Source organism: Mytilus californianus, unplaced genomic scaffold, assembly GCF_021869535.1.
Source record: "Mytilus californianus isolate M0D057914Y unplaced genomic scaffold, xbMytCali1.0.p SCAF_1, whole genome shotgun sequence".
NCBI lineage: Eukaryota > Metazoa > Mollusca > Bivalvia > Mytilida > Mytilidae > Mytilus > Mytilus californianus.
In genome coordinates, this window is record NW_026262581.1 from 137,913,439 (window position 1) to 137,938,296 (window position 24,858).

Below are 24,858 nucleotides of genomic sequence, written 5' to 3' on the forward strand. Positions count from 1 at the left end.
TATAATTTATTCATTCATTTGGGATGATAAGCCTGGCGATATAGAGTGGGATGTCTCTCTAATTCAAGATTACTAGGGGGCCTAAAATGATTAATTTGAGAAATTTCATACAAGGATTAAAACTTACCTAGATTAGAAGACTAGTTATGACAAAATAAATGGATACAATTATTTACCTCCACACAAAATATAAATTTTACAGAGTTGGCTTATTTTGGAACCATAAGAATATCAAAACACAAATTTTGTAATGAAATTTTTAATGCCTGGTAAAATGTGTCAAAACTCAGACGTCCCTGTCATTTTTAGGAGGTCGTTTCGGCATCTATATGGAATAATGACCATATTTTAAATTCATAATGCCAGTGTTTACTATAAAAATGTAGCACACAATGAGGTATGGACCGTAAATGACCTGTTAGATGAACATGGAAATATATTAACATATGAAAATTTTGAAAGAATATATAATTTCACACCCACGTTCTTACAGTTTTATGGGTTTATACTTGCACTAGAAAAGTGGTTGCAAGCCATTGGAATCAACACCTTTAAAGAGAGGAAAAACAATAAGATATTATGCCTTTTAATATTAATTTTAAGTCAGAAAAGGGTTCAAAGGACGTGTATACTATTTTAAACCAAAGTACTATAGCTATAGATTTTGCTACTGAAAAAAATGGGAAGGTATTCTAAATAAGGATGTAGAAAATTAGAAAAAAGTACACTCTTTTGTTATCAAGGTTTAAAAAAACACCAAGTTATGTTGATTTCAATATATAATTATTCATTATATTTTGGGTACAAACCGTCTAATCTTTGAAATGACCCTTGTAAACTTAATTTATGTACATTTTACAAGGAAGAGCCAGAATCGATATAACATTTACTTTGGGGTTGTCATATTGAAGCCGACATTTGGCACAATCTGAATTCTGGGATAATTGATATAGTACATATCGAAATTCCATATTGTCATTTTTGGCCTCTATCAAAATTATAAATAAAATTTTATCAAAAAAAAGTTATTTTACCGAAAAAAGTGCTTCATTAACAGATCTAAGATGCATGATGTAAAACCTCATATAAACGGACTTCAAAATTACATAAAAGAAAACTCGATTTTAGTCAAAAATATGAGTTTGGAGAATACAACTTGTACTGGAAGCCCCGGACTAAGGTTACTGATTAAAGTTTAATGATGTAAATTTATATACATTTGTGTGTATATCTTATGAGTATACAATGCAAACTGCTCAGAGTCTGAAAAGACCACATTTTGTGCTCGACCAGTAAAATCGAGCACAGATTTTACTCGACTAGTCTCGATATTGTCTCGACAGTACTTAACTGTACTTAACTGTACTCGGCATTGGTTGTGACTTTACTTAATAAGTCTCATTAGGTACATGATGATCTTGATGTAGTCTGAAATGGTCTCGACCAAGGCTCGACCAGATTCGACCTGTCTCCACTCAGTCTCGATCTGTCTCCACTCAGTCTCGACCTGTCTTGACCAGTCTCAACCTGTCTTGACCTGTCTGGACTAGTCTTGACCTTCAGATTTAGTCTTGACTGGTCTGAATCAGCCCATCTAACCAAATTAAATTTAGATCTAACAAAATTCCAGTTTATTTGGTAGTTTCGTTCATTGTTGAGAAATTAAATAATTTAATTAATAGGTAAAAAAAATAGATTAACTTCAGATATTTAATTATTTCTATAACTTTTTTCAAATCAACTTGGATTTTCATAAAATTCTTCAGCTATCTCAATTATACTTTGATCTTACAGAATGCCAGGTTGTTTGGTAGTTTGATTTATTGCTGTCAAATTTGATGATTTAATTATAAATAGATAAAAAAAAAAGCTAGAATTTTCAGTGTACTGAATTCAGATAGTCAACTTTAAATTTGTTTATTACCGTTTCAAATTTACTTGGATTTTCAAAAAAACTATACAGCTACCTCAGTTATATATTGATTTTACTGAATCCCAGGTCGTTATGTACTTTGGTATATTGCTGTCAAATTTAAGGATTAAATTAATCTAGGTAAAAAAAGCTAGAATTTGCAGTTCGGACTAAATTCAGATAGTACACTTTAATTTGTTTTTATATTTTTTTTAAATCAACTTGGATTTTCTTCAAACTTTACAGCTATCTAAATTATATATAGATCTTAAAGAATGTCAGGTTGTTTGGTACTTTTGTTAATGGCTGTCAAATTTATGGATTTAATTGATAGGTAATTTAATAAGCTAGAATTTTCAGTTCAGACTGAATTCAGATAGTCACCATTACATTTGTTTATTTCTTTTTCAAATTAACTTGGATTTTCATAAAACTATACAGCTATCTCAGTTATATATTGATCTTACTTAATCCCAGGTTGTTATGTTGTTTGCCATATTGCTGTCAAATTTAAGGGTTTAATTAATCACGGTAAAAAATAGCTAGAATTTTCAGTTCGGACTTAATTCAGATAGTCATCTTTAAATTTTTTTTATAACTATTTCAGAGCAACTTGGATTTTTCATCAAAATCTACAGCTATCTCCATTATATATTTATCTTACAAAAATACAGGTTATTTGTTAATTTGGTTTATTGCTGTCAAATTTAAATATTTAAATTTATATCTATCTGAATTTAGTCAAAACTGAAAATTTTATCCTTTTTTTACCTATTAACTAAGTCCTTAAATTTGACAGCAATACACCAAAATACAAAACAACCTGGTATTTTGTAAGATAGATATATAATAAAGATAGCTGAAAAGTTTGATGAAAATCCAAGCTGATTTGAAAAAGTAATAAATTTTAAAAAAATGACACATTTGTTTTGTTAAAACAAGAATTTAATATAATCATGATAATAGAACTTTCATAGCAATCCTTGATAACCTTTTAAAAAAGGAAATGTGTACCAAAGTTACAGTAAAAATTTATTTTAATCAAATTTAAAAAAATTTTTGTCAAAATTAAAGACATGGCATACAAGAAGCACTTTAATAAGGTTTAATTACATCAGTACATGTGTGTTTTACAGGTAAAAAGAAAGCCCTACTTTTCTTAAACTGTGTATTACTTATCTAGTGAATTCAAAAGGCCTTGCGATTTAAGTTTAACAAGATGTTGCAATTTTGAATGAATGTTATTTAGAATTTAATACTCTCTGGTAGGTGTGATTTTTTTAATGAGTTTACCCCAAGCAGGAGGTATTGCTTTATACTTCACCACTAATCAGAAGAACAATTTTAATAATTTCCTTAATGTTTTATCCCTTTTTGATATATATTATATATACTATATCCCAAATTATAATAATAGATATATTTCTTATATAAGGTTAATTACACAATTTCAGTGATTTTGTTGGCTGCTGTTACCTCATTAAAAAGTTGTTGTATGTAACCATGAAACCTATGTAGTTTTTTTTTTAGGAATTTAGGAAAATTAAGTTTAAAAAAAAACACCTGCCAAACAAGAAGCACCTTAATAAGATTTAATTACCCTCAGTATAGGTGTGGTTTTTAGGTTAAAGAATTTCTGAATTTAGTCCAAACTGCAAATTCTAGCTTTTTGACCTAGATTAATTTAATCCTTAAATTTGACAGCAATACACCAAACTACATTACGACCTGGGATTCAGTAAGATCAATATATAACGGAGATAGCTGCATAGTTTGATGAAAATCCAAGTTGATTTGAAAAAGATATAAAACAAATTTAAAGATGACTATCTGAATTTAGTCCGAACTGCAAATTCTAGTTTTTTTTTACCTAGATTAATTTAATCCTTAAATTTGACAGCAATACACCAAACTACATAACGACCTGGGATTCAGTAAGATCAATATATAACTGAGATAGCTGTATAGTTTTTTTTGAAAAGCCAAGTTAATTTGAAAAAGAAATAAACAAATTTAAAGTTGACTATCTGAATTCAGTGTGAACTGAAACTTCTAGCTTTTTTTACCTATTAATCAAATCCTCAAACCTGACAGCAATAAATCAAACTACCAAACAACCTGGCATTCTGTATTCTGTATAATTGAGATAACTGTAGAGTTTTATGAAAATCCAAGTTGATTTGAAAAAGTTATAGAAATCATTAAAGATGACTATCTGAATTTAATCAAATTTTTTTTTACCTATTAATTAAATTCTTTAATTTCACAGCAATGAACCAAACTACCAAATAAACTGGAATTTTGTTAGATCTATATTTAATTTAGTTAGATGGGTTGATTCAGACCAGTCAAGACTAAATTTGATGGTCAAGACTAGTCGAGACAGGTCGAGACAGGTCGAGACAGGTCCAGATTGGTCAAGACTGGTCGAGACTGAGTCGAGACAGGTTGAGACTGGTCGAGACAGGTCAAGACTGGTCGAGACTGGTCGAGCCTTGATCGAGACCATTTCATACTGCATCAAGATCATCAAGTACTTAATCAGACTTATTATGTAAAGTTGAGACCAAAGTCGAGTACAGTTAAGTACTGTCGAGACAATGTCGAGACTAGTCGAGTAAAATCTGTGCTCGATTTTACTGGTCGAGCACAAAATGTTGTCTTATCAGACTCTGAGCAGTTTGTAGTGATATGTATATTTGAATGTATGCTTCCTTTAATACTATATGTATGTTTTTTAAATGTTTTTGCGCCATTATTACTACTATTATTATATTAATGAACTTGTTATTATTATAGTAGTACTCCATAGATTTCATACTGTTAAACCATAGTATTTTATTAATTATGCTTATTTATTTCACTTTCTTGATTATTATGCCACAAGGTACATATCAAAAGTAAAATCACAAAAATACCGAACTCAAAACGGAAAGTCTCTAATCAAATGGCAAAATCAAAAGCTCAAGCACATCAAATGAATGGATAACAACTGTCATATTCCTGACTTGGTACAGGCATTTTCTTATGTAGAAAATGCATATATGTTAATACCTGTAAATTCAGGAAGAAAAAATCAATTATAAAAAAAATAATCCAATTGTTGGAAACACAAATTACAGTCTTAAAATTGCTTGGTTTGAAGTGTTTACGATGGTTCGAACATGTCTCTTTGGAACGTTTTATTCATAATTCATTGCTGAAACAGGGCCCTAGGTAGCTTAAACTGGATTGTGACGTCATGAAAAAGTTGTGTAATTTCGGAACTTATCTGGATTGAAATAAATAACAATAAGGTATATAGACTCAAGACAATTAGATGATAAGAGCTGACCATATAAAATAAAACTATCGTTCTCTATCTTTACTACATTCTGTGTGAGATGAATATAATGTATCTAGCCTTAATAAAAATTGTATCTTAATAAATTTTGGAGATTTCTACATATTTAAATTAAATTATTGTAAGATTTTTCTTAAACATGATGTCTTTGATCAATTATCACACCATAACGATTAACATATCATAACTTCAATTGAGCTGTAGTCTTAGGTCGTTCTAAAATTCATACTTACCTTGAAGCTGCCTCTCCTTAACCCATTTAGGCTGTTTTGTTTGTACTTCTTTTATATATGATATCAGTACGTCTTCAACCATCGCGTTAATGTGTCCACAACTGTCCCATGCGTGGGCTTTACACGTTTTATGGTATCGTAGATCACACTTAAAAGCAAGAATGATTTAACTATTAAAAAAGAGGCGATTAAATGGAGGCAATCATTTTTTTTTAGTGTATAGATAGATTTTACTCGAAAATCGATGTGTTTTGTTTGATAAATTTCCGTGTTTATGATAGGTAACAAACTTTGTTTGTTAGGGTAATCATTAGAGATTATACGAAGCCGTTAACATTAGACAATGCTAAGAACGTTTTCTCCAATTTTACGTGCTTTTTTATACACATGGAGATCTCTTTTGAAAGAATTATATCAATAATATTTCAGAAAATAAGAGAGACAGATGCATTGTTTTTTCGTTTTTTTAGTTCCGTGGATCATGTTAAAGGTGTATGCAATTCGGTGACATAATCTATATTTTTTACTATGACCCTAAATGGTGTGTGTGTGTGTGTGTGTTAACAAACCCAATTTAAATAAAGACAAGAGACATAAATTGCCGATCTTAAGAGTATTCGCAGTAACTGAAAGCTGTTTCAAAATCGATAACAACTTATGAATAAATCGTGTTTCCCATACTTAATTAAGTATCAATCAGTACACATGAGAAACGCATGATCTTGTCCATGAGCATTTTTTATGTCTGCATACAGAATCTTCAATGTTATGCATTCGAACCAGAGATGTATGTTTCGTCGTTATTTTTTAATCCAGTGGTTGTTTTAAACACCCATTTCGAAATGCAGGACATTACTTTGACTGACCTTTATATTTTCTCCCGTTGACCTAATACATTCATTCGTATATATTTCGGCACAAAACCAAAAGAATGTGAACGACACTTTTTACTTATCATGCGTCCGAAGCGCTTTTCTGAATTTAACTTCATCAGGAACGCCGAATATTTGAAAGGCAAAGATGTATAAGAACCGAAACATTTGATGATCTATATGACCAAAATGGACCTAAAGTAATAACCAAATCGATCTGAGGTCAACTTTCCCTGATGGAATTGAAACTTTATTTTTTTTTACTAATTTCTACATTTATAAACTGACAATTAAATAATATGAAAACACCAGTTCCGTTTAAAAGCAATTTATTAAGATGAACACAATAGGTGTAGCATATACAAACACGAACAAGTTATATAAAATACGAGAAATAAATAAGAGATTACTCTTGCAAACATTTTACCTGCATAATGCCGAATGCATTATTATTATCTCCATAGCCTTTGGTTTTATACAACAATTTACCTGCACGAGACTCCCTGCTTGCAATGGCCGCTATCACGGCTGGTGATATACCTGAGAAGGGAAATAAAAATACTTATAAACAAGAGGTCCTAAAGAGCCTGTGTCGCTCACCTAGGGTTATATTCATCTTCAACAATGGACACCATCAAACCTTGTGGACTAAAACAGAATTCATGACAAAAACTCCAATGTTGACTTATCTGAAGATCTAGTTTTGCTGATCATTTTGCTATTTTAAAGGGGCAATATATCTATAATAGTTTTCAAGATAAGACACAGAACACCAAAAATGGATAGAAATCATCATCAAAGAGCAATTGCTCCAATAATGAGTGAATGGACGATTTCGACAAAACATATTTGTAGATCTTGTCTTGCTGATCATTTTCGTTTATTTAAATTTTCATCTGTCTATTATAGTTTCTAGATATTTGACAAAAAACACAAAAAATTGGGTAAAATTCGTTATTAAAAGAGATGCTAAAGATACAAGAGGGACCTTCAAACTCATAAGTCGAAAATAAAATGACAACGCCATGGCTCAAAAGGAAAGAGACAAACAGACAAACAACAGTACACCAAACACAACAGTACATACGGAATGTGTTTTTCTCGTTGTTGAAGGCCGTATGGTTGCCTATAAATGCTTACATCTACTTCATTTTAAATTGGTGGATAGCTGTCTCATTGGCAATCATACCATATCTCCTTATTTTTATATAGAAACTAAAAACTTAGCAAAACGAACTCCACAAAAAAACTGGGGGTGATCAAAGGGTAACAACTCCAATAAGTGGTCGTCAAACAATTTCAACCTGGTTGACTTATTTGTAGATGCTGATATGTTATGCTTTTTTTAGAGTTGCTATCTATCTTTTATAGTTTTTCAGATATTAGTCAAAAACGCAAAAATTGTAAAAATTGTCATTAAAGGACAATAACTTCAATAAAGGGTCGACTGACGATCTAAATAATTTAAGTTATTGGTAAGTATGGTCTTGCTGGTCATTTTTGCTAATTTAAGTTTCTATCTACCTATTATTGTTTTTTTTTCAGATTTTAGACAAAACGGCAAAAGTTTGATAAAAAATATCATTAAAGGGCAACAATTCCAATAAGGAGTCATCTTACTATATCAAACATGTCAACTTATATGTTAATCTTGTCTTGTTGATCATTTGTGCTCTCTCTCTCTCTCTCTCTCTCTCTCTCTCTCTCTCTCTCTCTCTCTCTCTTTTAATTTTCTAGGTAATAGGCAAAAATGAAAATAATAGTAAAATTCGTCAGTAAATATTAATAACTCGTATAAGAAGTCGTCTGACAGTTTAAATATAAAAAGACAATATGTAGGTCATTTCATTTCTGCCTATGTCAGATTTTCTTTATTTATAGCAGTTTTCAAAATAATAGACAAAACTTGCATTTTACCCCTATGTTCTATTTTTTAGCCATGTCGGCCATGTTAGTTGGTAGTCGGGGTCATCGGACACATCTTTTAAACAAGATACCCTAGTGATAATTGTGGCCAAAATTGGTTAATTTTGGGCAAGAGGTCTCAGAGGAGAAGATTTTTGTAAAAGCTAACGACTACGAGGACGGATGCGAACGCCAAATGATTAGAAAAGCTCACTTGAACCTTTGGGCCAGGTGAGCTTTAAAGGATATCATGTTGAAGACTGAATTCATAATGGGTTATATGACAGTTGTTAACCATCGTTTGATGTGTTTGAGCTTTTGATTTTGCCATTTGATAAGGGACTTTCCGTTTTTGAATTTTCCTCGGAGTTCGGTATTTTTGTTATTTTACTTTTTTCTTGACGCATCTTATAGAGATTACTATATGCCATAACGGTTTTGGAGAAAATATTATTGTATTTTGATTTGATATCTATATCGAATTTTTTTTTGTTGCCAAAAGCTTTTGTTCAGGAAAGGTTTCAAGTGTCCCTTTCGTAACATTTGAAATATAAAAAAAAAGACTTAAAATGTCATTGAATATGTATTAAAAGTTCAATAAGTTGTCTAATTATTTTGTGGTTAACATTTGTATGTAAATGCCGCCAGTTTGACTGACTGTTTTAGAACCACATCAATCTGATTAACATACAGATCCCGTGTCTAAGCTTCGATTACAAGGATCTGAAAACACTACGTTTCACATTCTGTTCTGGTAATTATTACATCAGTCGATGACATTTCCGCCTTAAAAATTTTGAAGGTGTGTATTAAACCAAAACAGAGTATCTCAAAACAGTCTATGAAACAGAAAGTAAAACAGAGCGTTTTCAGATCCACGCAAGCAAAGCTTGGATATGGGATCTGTAATCAATCAGATCGAAACCAAATAAATCCAATGTAAATTTAATTTTGGGCCGTCTGAAACTTTGCTTTTTGTGTGGTTATTGCTCTGCATGTACTGAATTTGTGTCATGAATGGATGCCCAAATACCCTTTGTTTTCTATTAAATCGTTAATATCATTCTAAACGATGAACTATCTCATTTATAATCGTGCAAACGTACTAGTATAGACATGTTTATACTATAAACACTTGATTTTAATAAAACGAAACAGGAAATCAATGCAACATGCTTGGCTTATCAACTTTGAGAACTTATGATAGTCAATTTTAACCCCTTAAACAAAGGTAAGTAGACGAGATGCATATTTACAATTATCCTTTGCATTTGATCCAGTGTGAAAGTTATGGTTTTGACCACGTTATGGTAACAGTTATGTCTGTTTACATATCATATACCCATGTTAGCTTGAGATTAGGGAATCTACTATGTTTCATATCTTGATATTTCCTATTGACACACATTGTAAATTTCGAATTTTTTTGCAGTAATATGCCCTCTGCTATATCTCAGTTAATACGTTACGCTCGTGTAAATTCACGCTTCACGTTGAAAGGACTACCCTAACAAGGATGCGCTCCTTAGACAAATATTACTTCAACAGAGTTGTGAGGTAGAACGGCTAAAGTCGACACTGTATAACTTTTACGGTCACCCTCACGAAATTGTTAAGTGATACGATGTGCTGGTGTCTTAATTCACTAGAGACATGTTTGTGCGGTCTCAGATCTTTAGATACCAATGTAGTCGTCTGATCTTGAATTCAACATATTGTGTCATATGCCCGATTTTGACATTATGCCCTAATGTGTATACGAATGGCGGGTGGTGCACGCATAGCAGAAGATGCAAACCCTAGTCGACGCAACCGGTCTCACTTATTTTTGAGTTCATGTCATTCCCTCATGTTTTGTTTGTAACCTTTATTTGCCTCTTTTTAATCGATTTATGAGATTTCGTTTTCATTTTTGGACCGATAAGACATTTTGCAAGGTTTGGATTTTCCAATATTATGGATTTAATCAACTCAGAAGAGACATTTATTATCGAAATGCGCATTTAATGCAGTAATGTTAGTATCGTTAATAAATTTTTCAGAACTGGATAAAGTCCTTCGAGATAAAATCTTTCGAGGAAGATAAAGCCAGGTGTCAAAAAAGCCTACAGAAATGTAGTCTTGTCGTTCATAAATGAAATAAGGGCTCGGAATAAATATACTGTGTCTCCCTATTGGCAAACTTGGTATGTTATCATGTAAAAGAACATCATCAACGTTAAAAATTAAAAACATAAAGCAGTGTCTTTCTGTTGTAAGGCATTAGGGATGGATATGTACACTGCCACGTCCTGTCTGTGTTTTTTTTTATGTTCTTTTAATTTGTATCGATCTTATGAGTTGAGCCTTTTTCAACTGATTTTTATAGTTTGCTCTTATGTTGTGCTGTTACACCAATGTCTCAGGTTAGGGGAGGGTTGAGCGCTCACAAACATGTTTAACCCCGCCACATTCTTTATGTGCCTGTCCCAAGTTAGGAGGCTGTAAATCAGTGGTTGTCGTTGGTTCATGTCTGTCATATTTTTTTTTCCGTAAATTGTTTTGTTACAAATTAGACACGTAAGTTTTCTCAGTTGAGTTGTTTCATATTTTTCTTGTCGGGGTATTTTATAGCCGACTATACGGTATATGTTTTTGTCATTGTTGAAGGCCGTACGGTAGCCTATAATTGTTAACATCCACTTCATTTGAACCTTGGTGGATAGTTGTCTCATTGGCAATCATATGAAATCTCCTAACTTTTATATAGGAATGATGTAAATGATTTTTTTCCTTGTCCAACGGAATATCATATAGACTTTGTAGAACTATCACGTTACATGAACTTAACCCAAACATGTCTTAGCATCAGAGTAAATGCTAAATTATCAACGGCGAAATGTTCAAAATGTCCATATCAGAAGGCAATTTCAAGATATAAAATATTGCAATACAACATGAGAGTAAACACATGAATTTTAGAAAATTATTCAAAATATCATTTAACAGATTTATGGTTGATGTGTTCCCCTCGATTTTAGTATGTAATCCGGATTTGTTTTCTCTCAATCGATTTGTGACTTTTCAACAGCGGTATACTACTGTTGCCTTAATATACAACGTCATTATTACTTCGTCAAGATTTTATTCGTTTGAGCTATTTCACGTTTTATAATTATATATCTTATATGTTTAATAGTTTAAAGGGGCACTAGCTACGAGATATATAAAAAAATTAAATAATGAATTGTTTTGTTCAATCACTAATGAAAGTGAAATAGTGAAATAATCATTCGCTTTTAGCACCCAGTATGGTTCAATTTTGTCAAAATAAGCTAAGAAACATCGATGATGAATTATTCACTTGTAAGTGAATAACTCGACCTCATTGAATCCGTATTCATATGTGAACTTCAATTTAACTCATTAGCTAGAGATGGATTACGCATGATTTATGCGAGTTCGGTTATTAAAAGAAAAGAATGTCAACATTGAAAGTGAAACATAGGTAAATCATTTGATTGACTGATTGGATCCACAAAAACTCATTCTTATACAGGTAAGATAAAAAATTATTTTTTAACCCATAACATGAAATCAAACTGACATAGAAAAATCCAATTGCACGAGGTCGCTATCTACTTATAATTATGTTTATGTTTATGTCGTGTTTGGTGACCGTCGGTAGTTTTCGGAGGTCATCTCGATAGTTAATTAGATGGCGTCTAGACTAAAATACACACGAAATTCTGATATATATATATTCTACATATGCATTGTTAACTGTTTATTAAAGACTTATTATAATTTGGATATGTGTTTTAGTATGTTTTAAATAAAATATGAGAATTTGAGTCAAATCGGTGAACATGATTTTGACAGCTAATGCCCCTTTAAAACATAATGTTAGACATTCAATCAGTGGCGGTAACATTGTTTGTTTTGACTGCATAACTGATAATACTCACAATTGCAGGCACCAGCTTTTTTATAACAATCCATTCGTTTAAGGATTTCCATATAATCCTGCTTAACTGCTTCTTGAGACTTAGTTTTGTCTAAAATGAACGACAAATAAAAATGAATGCTTATGCCGTAGAGGATTTAAATCATTAATAAAAACTGAATTTCTAACGTTCATTACTTTGTCATCAGGAGATTTTCACATATACAGACTATATGTTAAATATGAAAAAATGAAATAGAGTTTAGTGTCAATGAGACACAAGAGCACACACGAAAAATGGAAGTGGAAAAAAGGAATTTCTTGTTTGTAGGTCTACCCTCTATCATTCGTGTGCCCGGTGATATTCGGGATGAAACGAACGTTTGTATCAAAATTGATTCTAAGAGCTTCATGCCAGGGCTTTCGTTCATTTTAATAGTACTGAATAATGTTCGTAATGATATTGAATAATGTTGGATATGAAGATGTTTTCATGCCTTGGTAATATATTTTTCTCGAGATTTTCTTTTTTAGAAATGATGATAGTTGTACTTAAAGTGCCTTGACTTGTTATCAATTTTTGTCTGGACCTTCTCTTGTAGAGTGAAAGTCATGAGCTGTCGTAGTATAATTGGGATTAATAAATACGAAGTTCATTCTTATCACCAGCACTGTAGTCGGCACTTCTGTGTTGACATGAAATATCATTTATATGGTCGTTTTATAGATTAACTGTTAACAGAACTTTAGTTCAAAATGCTTAGGATTTTTTACCCTAGGAAAAGATCACCAACGCTGGATTTGGCAAACCTTTTAAAATTTAGGGTCGTCGATGCTCTTAAACTTCGTATTGTATTGGGCATTTGCAGTTTTGAATTCGAGCGTCAATTATAAGTCGCGTTTTTGTAGACGCGAGTCGTCTGGCGTAGTCAAATTGATGCATGAAATATGCATGTTATCGTTGGTGAGTTTTATGCGATGATTTCAAGACTTTTGGTCATAAAAAAAAATCGCGTAAACCAATACCTGTCATACCAATACAACTGTCCCTTCATTTTTTTAAGTTATCACCATATGAATCAATAAAAGTTCAAGTTATCATTATGTTAAACATTATTTCCGACGTCTGTAAGTTACTGTTTTGAATTAATTTGTGTATCCTTAGGCATAAGATCTATGTTAAATTATTTCAGTGTGATCGTCAGTTGTGTCGGTACAATTATATAATGTTTACATTGAAAAAAAGCCATATTTTCTCATTTAAATCTGATTTTCTTTGAGGTTGGATGAGATTTTGCTTCTGACAGTCCACCAACACTAGTATTGCCAAAGTCGCAATAAATTAAACCCAAGCTTGTTCTTTAATGAATTAATATCAAATTAAATCAATTACGAAGTTGATTATAAACATTAAATTACCATCAATGGCTGAATGTAGGCTACTCTCAAGTTTAGTAATAAAGCATAAGATAACGTACCATCTTGTTTCTATCCCATCCGCCTCGGTTAGAGAAACCATAGTGTGATAAACAGTAAATTAAACTAGAGGCTTTTAGAGCTTGTGTCGCTCACATTGGTCTATATGCATATTCAACAAAGGACACTCTCCAACATTGTAGACGAGAACAGAATTAATGACAAAAATCTCTTGTTTTTTTTTATCTTATATTGCTGATCATTGAAGTCTGTTTAGTTTCTCTCTATCTTATTTATATTTTGCTCCAAACACGAAAGAGGGTAAAAAAAAATCTTTATTTAAGGGCAATAACTCCTATAAAGAGTAACAGTCTACTAATTATATCGGCAAAATTTGACTTGATAGTAGGTCTTGTCTTGCTTATCATTTTTTATTATTCAAGTTTCTATCTATCTATTATAATTTTTATCATATAAGGCAAAACGCAAACAAAATTGTAAAAATCGTCATTTAAGGGCAATAACTCCAATAAGGATTCTTCGGACAATTTTCGCTATTTGTCTTAATTGTCTTAGTTGTAGATCTTGTCTTGCTGATCATTTTTGTTTATCTAAGTTTCTTTCTATCTATTATAAGTTTTAAGATATAAGACAAAAACGCAAAAAAAAAAATTGAACAAATCGTCTTCAAAAGGCAATAACTCTAATAAGGAGTCAACTGACGATTTCAACCAAAAGACTTATTTGTAGAAAATAAACTCATCAGAACTTATCCTTCTGATCATTTTTGCAATTTAAAATTTCTCTCTATCTACTATGCATTTCAAGATAATAGGCAAAAATGAAAAAAAAGTGGTAAAATTTGTCATTTAAGGGCAATAACTCCTAAAGGAAATCGTCTGACAGTTTTGACGTATATGGACAATTGGTAGAGCTCAACATTATGATTTTAACATCCTTTACGATTTCCTCTATTTATAATGGTTATCAGGATAACAGACAAAACTTGCATTTTACCCAATATGTTCTATTTTTAGCCACGTCGGCTATTTTTGTTGGCAGGTGGGTTCATCGGACACATTTTTTAAACTAAATACCCTAATGATGATTGTGGCCAAGTTTGATTCTATTTGGCCCAGTAGTTTCAGAGGAGAAGATTTTTGTAAAAGATTACAAAAATTTACGAAAAATTGTTAAAAATGACTATAAAGGGTAATAACTCCTTAAGGAGTCAATTGACAATTTTGGTCAAGTCAACTTATTTGTCGATCTTACCTTGCTGAACATTATTGTTGTTTACAGTTTATCTCTATCTATAATAATATTCAAGATAATAACCAAAAACTGCAAAATTTCCTTAAAATTACCAATTCAGGGGCACCAACCCAACAACAGGTTGTCTGATTCGTCTGAAAAGTTTAGGGCAGATAGATCTTAACCCGATGAACATTTTAACTCATGTCAGATTTGCTGTAAATGATTCAGTTTCAGAGATATAAGCTAAATAAAGGCAACAGTAGTATACCGCTGTTCGAAATTCAATTTGAGAAAAAAAAAAATCCGGGTTACAAACTAAAACTGAGGGAAACACATCAAATATAAGAGGAGAACAAAGACACAACAGAAACACTAAAATGCAACACACACAGAAACGAACTATAAGATAACAATAGCCATTTTCCTGACTTGATACAGGACATTTTAAGAAAAAATGGTGGGTTGAACCTGGTTTTGTGGCTAGCCAATGCTAAATGCTTTAGTTTCAGAGATATAAACCAAAAACTGCATTTTACCCCTACGTTCTATTTTTAGTCACAGCGGCCATGTTGGTTGGTAGACGGGGTCGTCGGATACATTTGTTAAACTAGATACCCTAATAATGAGTGTGACCAAGTTTGGTTAAATTTGGCCCAGTAGTTTCAGAGGAGAAGATTTTTGTAAAAGTTAACGGTCGACGACGGACGACGACGGACGACGGACGCCAATTGATGAGAAAAGGTTACTTGGCCCATAGGGGCAGGTTAGCATAAAAAGGATATTCATGCCAACACATAAATGATGACTACTTTGCTGGTGATACTCTCGGGGATAAAATGTCCACCAGCATTAGTATCTACCCAGTGGCAGTAAAAACTTAACAAAATCAGAACAGTCGAATAATTGTTTTATATTTGAATACTTTCTTATATCTTTTAAAATAAGATGCCTTAGATAAATAGCATATACACTAAATGAGTGATACATTTTTATCTTGTGGATTTGAGTCTGTTTCTAGATTGTACAAACACGATTTGTGTAGATAATACTTAGGACGGTTTTGTTTGAATAGAACGAAAACGAAATGGCTGAATTATGCCAAAAAGAATGAAAATGATTTAAACATATTATAGTTAAAATGCAAATACGTTAACTAAAATATCATTTTTGATAAAATATAAATATGTTATGATCGTATCTTACCCCATTCATTACTATTCGTCTTACTCCTCCTTCCTTTTGGTTTAAGACGCATTACATTTCCATAACAATCATAACCTGATAAATGAAGGATTTGAATAATAAATATTCTCAAAGAAGTTTCAATTTGAAGCTAACATTTTTTGGGGCTGAGAAACTCCTCGTATCCTAAAGAGGATAATCAAGTTTATGCCATTTTGCTCATTGGTGAAGGCCGAACTGTGATCAATAGTTGATTACATTCACGCCATTTCGACTCTGGAAGATATTTTTTTATATTGGCATGCATACCACATCTCGAATGTTAATATTAAAAGTATTATCTATCACCGTGTAGAACGCCACATGCGGGGTGTTGGCTATGTTTGACACGGGGTGGTGGTTTTGAAGCGGAGAATAAGCGATCAAGGTAAGTAAAAGTATCAAAATTTCTTTTTTGAGAATTGTAAGAACCAAATAATGTATTGCACTGAAGGAAACGAACCATGATTTATTTCCAACGAGCAGAAGCAGACGTTTCCGGTGCTCCGTTTTCGCAAACACCTCCCCTAGTTTTCCGTTTTGCAGATTTTGAGACTTCATATGAAAGTTTCGGGACAAAAAAACTACTTTTGGCGATTTTTTTCCGTATGATTTAGATAGAAATTAATTCCTATCATAGAATTTAACAAAATACCAGCTTCTAAGTCAAAGTTTGTTGTTTTTAAAGTAAATGTTTCATCGAAATGTAAGGTGTCGCTGAGGGTATCAGATTTTGCGTCTCAAGTTGGTGAGGCATTTATTAAAACAAGGATAGATTTTCCTATAATTCGGTCTTAATCTGATAGTTAGTAATTCAAACACACATACTCTATTATGATAACTCATTACAGATTTTAGGTATTTCATTTGACCCATATTTTAGTTGTTTAATGAATGTGCATGTTTAATGTTAGAAATAGAGAAAAAGCCTCAAAGTGTTTTGTTTTATACCTGAACATGATTTGTTTTCCTTTCCAGTTACTATCATGGTGATGAAGAAGTCACGGCAATGGCTTAATTCACCCAAACATGGGACAAAATCACAGAGCAGACCTCTGTATAAGATTTGTCCGAAGCAGAACCCAACAACACCTACACTTCATCAAATTTCTTCACCAGTTTCCACTTCACAGTACACCGCAAAAATGACTTATTACGAAACGAATTTCGCTTACTCACTCCATATAAATACACACCCGCATCTGTATTTACAACTAAGAACAAAAAAACTTAAATAAGACCCGGAGACGATACCTTTAATAATTTTAAAACCGCATTTTTTTATATTTCCTTCCGTGCAATACATTATTTGGTATAACAATTTTCAAAATATAAATTTCGATACTTAAATTACCTTGATCGCTTATTCTTCGGTTCAAAACCACAACCCCGTGTTAAACATAGCCAACAGCCCGCATTTGGCGTTCAACACGTTGGCTATGAGACTCTAGCAGTACTTCATTTCAGGAGTTGAGAGAAAAAGAACTGATGCATGGATTTAGATATTTGAATATATAAACGATTAATGCTATATTTTCAGCTTGTTATCTCCCACTGGAGTGAGAAACGAGGAATATAGATTAGCTGATGATCCGTCCATCCAGAATCGCTAACGCTTCTAAAAAAATGTAGTTTAAAGGTTTACCTAATTAACATCTTGGAAGAGTAAATGAGTTAAAGCCGATCTCCAATGTTTTTTAGAGTTGTGTCCTTTGGAAATGTAAATACTATAAATAATCATTGTAATCGCTCTAATTGCATAATTTCTCAGTCAGTTGAATTAATGATTCTCATTTTTATATGACAAAGTTTGTCGTCGGCAATATCTCGGACGACCTTGCAATACATAGTTGCTCAGATATTTGTGCGGTAGAAATATACCTTTGAAAGGTAAAGATGTGGAAAATCTGCAATGTAGGCCCAGGCATACACTCACATTTACAGTTCTTGTTGGAGTAAAATGCAATTTATGTAAAAAAAGTTTCCATCAGCAATACCTCGAATAAGTTCAAAAATCTGAGTTTACCGAATTTTATTGTATGAGATGTGCTATTAGAAATATACAACATATTCTAAAAATCAATTTTGTAAGCCCTCTTATTCAGTTTTAATCGATTTTAATGTGAATGTTTTACATTTACATTTTGAAAATCAGTGAGAATCGATTTATCAACGCGTGTATGATTGAAATAAAAATAAAAATGGAACATTTTAGTATAAATGTGAAAAATATTTCGTACTCTGAATTCATTTGTTGGTCAATTTGTATGTATAAAGACTTGGGACAGCCATATAAAGAATATGGTGGGGCCTTGCAAATTAGTGAGTGCCAAACCCTCCCCTATATCTCGGACAGTTGTGCAACAGAACAAACTTGAGAAAACAATTGGAAATGACTTGACCTACGAGTTGACACAAAGCACAAACACCAACTCACAAATAGACAAAAAAAAGCATGTTTTTCAATAACTGAAATTAGTTCAAGCCAATTAATATCTAATAAATAATCACTTACGTCCTTTTTCTACTGGACACATTGATTTCTAAAAAGGAAATAAGTATATGCACATCTAACAATTACAAATAGTCTATTATAATATGACATTCTTCAACTGCTTTGAGTACCCACCCGTGGTGAAATATGAATATATTGATATGTCAGCTGATCAAGGATTATTTTTGGCTGTTCCAATCTTACTCCAACGTCGCTGTCTCTTGATGAATGAAATACCCTAGATCAGATGGTGTAAATGACTCATTGAAAGATGACGTAAGAATATAAAAATTCTACGGGAAAATGCACGCTATTGCTCGAGGTAAAATATTTAGCACGAAGGCCCAACCCGTGGTAAAATCACGATAAATTCAAGCCCACATGACATATTTCTTAACTTTAATCTAACTGAAGGGAATTAATTACACACTTTTGTCTCTTTAAAATGTTTGTAACATATTCTACCTCGTGATGTAAGAATACACGGAATGGCAAAAAGGACATGTATGGAAAATACCAAGACTGTACAATAGATATTTTTTCTATTATTACTGTATCAATATTGAAACTTATTTCATTAAGCGGAAACTGTTGCAATTGAATCTGTCATCTTCCATTACATTGTTAAACTATCTTCTAAGTAGTATTTAATAGACATGTGGACTTTATGAAGGTTGGTTCTATGCATTTTTAAGGTACGATTGTGTAATGAATGAGGTACGAATGAGGGTCGGTTGAAAACTTTACGACAAAAGAGATGATTTCAGCTTCCCAATTGTGAACTTTCCATTTCTATGTAGCAACATTCCAGCAGCGCCTGCATACGGAGTATATATCTCCCAATTGATACGATATTCCCGTATTTCCTATCATGATTTCCTTGATAGAGGATTGCTGCTCACAAGGAAGCTATTAAACCAAGAGTTCCAAATGGTGAAGCTGAAATCATCCCTTCGTAAATTTTACGGACGCCATCACGAGTTGGTTGACCGTTATGGAATAACCATTTCACAGATGATATCGGATATGTTCCTTATGTCGTAACTACAATACCCTTCCCTTTTCACAAATGTGACCTACCGAATTAGACTATTTACCGGATTTGTAATAACATAAGCAACACGACGGGTGCCACATGTGGAGCAGGATCTGCTTACCCTTCCGGAGCACCTGAGATCACCCCCAGGTTTTGGTGGGGTTCGTGTTGCTAAGTCTTTAGTTTTCTAGGTTGTGTCAACTGTACTATTATTTGTCTGTTTGTCTTTTTATTTTTGGCCATGGCGTTGTCAGTTTGTTTTCGATCTGTGAGTTTGACTGTCCCTCTGGTATCTTTTGTCCCTCTTTTGTGTAAAAGATATTCATAGCAAAATAAAAAAAATCCATTTTGTTCATGACTTGTTTGGCTAGAAAGACTTACATGAGGACTTGAACTGGGTTCCTGCTTTGCACACCCATCTTTAGAAATTTCAATGGATGATCTTCTTTTTCTTCGTCTAGTTGGCTGGTTGTCTACTGTCTGATGCACTGTTGTATTTCTAGTACTATGTATAATCAAAATGATAAATTTATCACTGCCTAGTAATTTTCAGTTTTTTCGAATACTGTTTTTTTTTTTTATTTTCTAAAGAGGGTATATATAGACATTTTGGACAGTGATATAACAAAATTAGGACACAGTTTCTGTACTTTATATTTTATAATCTGAATCACACACGTCAGTGTATAGGTTATTATTCCATCACTTCATTAACCGATATAACAGTTAAAGGACTATTAGATAACCTGAAATACACGAAACTAGCTTTTCTAATAAGTATCCAATAAATTAGGACTGTACAACACTGAAAGCAGTTAACAAGGCAAATTACACATTGATTGAGAGATAACTTTGCCCTCCAGCATCACTGAAGAGACATTAATTGTCGAAATGCGCATCTGGTTCAGTAATTATATTGTAACTACTGCTTGGTCGATACCTCTGCTGGTGAAATGTTCTCCCCGAGGGTATCACCAGCCATGTAGCCAGTACTTCGGTTTTGTCACGAAAATACGAATATTGTTTTATTAAAAGATACTGTTCTAAAATGTCGAATATTTTTTTAATTAAGGAATGCCTGTCCTTCATGCATAGCTCTGATTCTTAGTCTGAGTTTGGCATTAAGGTTTAGTCGTTTTGGTTTAATCAGCTTTTCAACGTTTGTATTAGGTTTTAGACTTTCAAATAAAATTCAATTTCGAGCATCATTGAGGGAACATTAATTGACGGAATCAGCATTAAAATCGGTACCGTTAATGTTATTTGTAACTGTTCACAGCAATAAAGAAAAACAACGGATACTAAGTTGAGTATGAGGAAGAAAATGGAACACCCTTTCATCTATTCTTTATTGTTCCCTTCTGAGGAAAATATACTATTACTTAACAGTGCCTTATTATTTGTTAATAAACGGTCAGTGTTTTGTTAGAATTCGGACATTAAAATAATTTATAAAAATGTAAAAACTTATCTCATTTTAAAGCTTAAGTTAAATTTAATAGAAGCTTTGCGTGTTTTGCAAATATGAAACTAGTTGGTAAAATATTTATTCCTGTTACTAATTATTTTAATTTTAGGTCATAAGAAAAATACACTTACTCTGTTGTCACTGACTCGTGCAAGAACTTCATCACAGACATTTTGTCATATCTATTTTCCACACTATCAATCCATGAAGATAAAGTACCTTGTCGTTTATACCTGAAATTTTAACATCAGACTAGATTTCTTTTGTTTCCGTTCATATGTTAGTGTAATATAGCAAAGTAGTAAAAAATGTAGTACAAAGTTTTCAGTACCTAATTAAATATCAGTGATAGATAACGATTAGCAATACATGGAAAAGACAACAGGAATAATTCTTAAAGATTCGGAAAGTATAACAGACCAAATCAACCACCAGCAACCCATTTTTCCCTCTGTCAGTCTTATCATCAAGAATCAAATTTTTAATTACTTTACTATCTTTTTCCATTGCCCAACTATGGGGTTAATAAGTTTGCTAACTTTCATACTACCTTATAAATGGTGTCCATGGAACTTCCAAATGGCTTGGAAGATACTTGTTGTTAATGTCGACAATTACTATATCAAGTGCTGAAAGTACTAGTTTCTGTCCGAGATAAAGTATTTCGTTTTTTGCTTTTTGACAAAACGTGCAGCCTGCAAAAAATAGTTATCATTTTATGAATAAGCAGATGTGATATGATTACCAATGAGAAAAATATCTAACAGTTTCTAAATGAAGTGGATTAATAACAGGTCACTATACGACCTTCAACAATGTGCAAAACCCAGAGAGACAGCTATGGACCCCCTGACATGACACAATTTGAAACAATACATACGACAAAACTAACGGTGTAATTAGTTACAAAACAATACACGAATAACAAAGGCGACAGGTAGCAATTTACGACAACATCTGAATAGCAGGCTAATCACTTGAGACAAGCACATATAAAATATGGCGAGGTTAGTCAAGTTTGTGACCTCTCATCCCCCACCTAACCTTGGACAGAGGTATAAAAAGGCAAAATGATAAAACAAAAACTGTAAAAATCAGTTAGAAATGGCTTGACTCATTATATTGATACGAAGCACAAAACATAACTAACATAAAGAAAAAAGAAACAACGTACCGATATAAGAGTACTCCCAGCTACTGAAATCCAGTTCAAAAACAAAAACAACTAATGAATAAATCATCTTCTCCCAGACTTAATTTATTATAAATCATTACATATCGAAAAGTATAATAAAAAAAATACCGAACTCTGAGGAAAATTCAAAACAGAAAGTCCGTAATCAAATGTCAAAATCAAAAGCTCAAACACATCAAACGAATGGATAACAACTGTCATATTCCTGACTTGGTACAGGCATTTTCTGATGTAGAAAATGGTGGATTAAACATGGTTTTATAGCTAGCTACACCTCTCACTTGTATGAACGGATTGTATGTAAAGACGCCATGAACAGTCTGAGAAAACGACATTATGAATGCCAAAAGGCAAGTACAAAATATTGACTGACAGCTTTTATATTTAAGTTTTCAATTACACATACATTACGGATTACCCCAGCCTTAATGGGTTTTTTTTTCTAGTACCAGTTATTCGTTAAATATTCACCATACAGTATATATATTCAGTATATCTTAATATTTTCAGTAATTCTTTTAAATGCAAGTACTTTTTTATTTTCGTTAAGAATATTTTTCAAAAACGTTTTTAGATTTCATGTAAACTGTTTGTATGTTTGTGACTTTTTATGTATTATGACTTTTTTTTTGACAGCAAGAATACTGAAAAACCCAACTTGATGTTTTCTTTTTTTTTTTCTTTCTTCTTTGATTTAATTTGGTTATCAAGTATTTTCCTTTATAGACCTCTTGATGTCACACACTACATTTACTTTATAGAAAGAGAGATGTTTAAAAAGCCCACTACCGCAACGATCTAAATGTTCGCTTACAGGGATTTCCATATATTGCGGCTGTCTGATGTGTTGTCGATGAATTCGCGTTCTCTCAACTAAACTATTTCCGATTTGTTTGATGTATATTTCTTTGCAGCCGCAGCATTCAATACTGTATATCAAATTTTCAATTTTACACGTCATGTTGATATAAGCATATATTGTTTGTCCGGTTTCTGTCTTAAGTTCGCTTCCGATATAGATGTATGCACATTTACCACATCGAGTATCCTTGCATTTCGACACTTGTTTCTTCTCTCTGTTTGGTCAGATTTTGCACGGGTCAATAGACTTTGTAAGTTTTTCTGTTGCCGTTTGCCTTAAATTACTTTAAGGTACTTAATTTTGAATTTTGTCCAAAAATTGGTAAAATTCTTTTCGCTTAGGAAAATATAATCTGTTTGCGAGGATTGTGTGTGACAACAATATATCATTACAAATCTAGTTATGCTTTAATTCATGAAAAGCTAAATCGATGTTATTACCGATTAAACAATATCTGAAGATCTTAGTACGCTGTTTAAATCAATATCCTTTAAATGGGCCAACGAGTTTATATGAATCGTATCTAGCTTTACGGGCATTATGAACTACATTACCATATAAATCAGGATGTGATATCCCGATTTTAAAAAGAATTATAGCTGAACATCCGAGGTTACACACTAAAATATTTTCCTGAATAAATCACCAGTTGTTCATAGATTACATTCATTGAAATCTAAAACATCACTTCAGACACGATGTTGGCACACATGTTTTTGTGCGCTTATCCTAACAGTTACATATGACGGTTAGGTTACAGCACTACATAACAGTGAACTGTGAATATTAATTCGAAATAGTTCAACGTAACATTTAGGTAGGAATCACAAGAAAGAATCTAGACTAACATAAAATCAAAACACACTAAAGTTAATCATGTTTTCCAGGCCATATTTACCATATTGATGCATAATCTAGTTTAAACGTTCAATTTGCGAAAGTTATGCGAGTAATTAATTGTAGAAAATATACTACGCACGGTATCTGTGGTAGCTTTGGTAAAGTTATTTGCTTCATTTTGATTTCTTCTTTATTATAAACGTAGCGTTCGTGTCCGATTACTAGTATTTCAAAGAGAAACACATTCAATACTACTTTATATATATAAAATTTTGCGTTTTAAAGTTTGTACATATTACTATGAGTTAAAAGAAACTTTATTTAAGGTAATTAATTCTTTCCGTTTTTACGATTGTGGCATTGTTGATTTGCAAATGACAAATATAAGCAGATATCTGACACCAAAACGTTTCAATATATAAACCAATGTTGTCTTATTTTCATACATGAGTTTAGGGCATTAGATGGGTCTTTTTGAATACATTTACATCAAAGCAGCAATAAAGAATGCATTTGTAAACAGAAAACAGATATTACTCTTCCTGATTTTTAAAATGTTGGTCAGAATTCATGCGGATCAAAATGAGGACTTGTCTTTCGTCTGCCTTTTCCATTATTTGGTTTCGAACAGACTTCCTCTGGAAAGACGTAATTCCTAAATGACATGCTGGTGGCGTTCAAAATGTGTATGTATGTATAAACCGAAACCACAGAAAACCACATGGCTTTACTAGAGATTGCAGTACCTCTATGAAGTCATTCGTGACACCGTTAACCAAAGTGTTGAATTTGTCAACTGGATCCAAAATTGTTTGAGAATTAGATTACTATTTATATGCATGCATTAAAAACATGATCGTCTAGATCTAATTTCGACGT

The 24,858-nt window shown here is 32.3% G+C and overlaps 1 protein-coding gene across 2 annotated transcripts in view; it reads right to left on the reverse strand.

Moving 5' to 3' along the window:
- The window catches only part of LOC127736534 (uncharacterized), a 52,623-nt gene that overhangs the window by 8,335 nt on the left and 19,430 nt on the right, over positions 1–24,858 (reverse strand). For both annotated transcript variants that reach the window (XM_052247097.1, XM_052247106.1), the window contains 8 exons: positions 21,633–21,777; positions 21,214–21,315; positions 19,996–20,119; positions 18,600–18,627; positions 16,067–16,141; positions 12,213–12,302; positions 6,788–6,900; positions 5,489–5,636 (listed from right to left, as the gene is read on the reverse strand). In XM_052247097.1, coding sequence (XP_052103057.1) covers positions 5,489–5,636; positions 6,788–6,900; positions 12,213–12,302; positions 16,067–16,141; positions 18,600–18,627; positions 19,996–20,119; positions 21,214–21,315; positions 21,633–21,777 — 825 coding nt within the window. The remainder of the gene's footprint in view (positions 1–5,488; positions 5,637–6,787; positions 6,901–12,212; positions 12,303–16,066; positions 16,142–18,599; positions 18,628–19,995; positions 20,120–21,213; positions 21,316–21,632; positions 21,778–24,858) is intronic.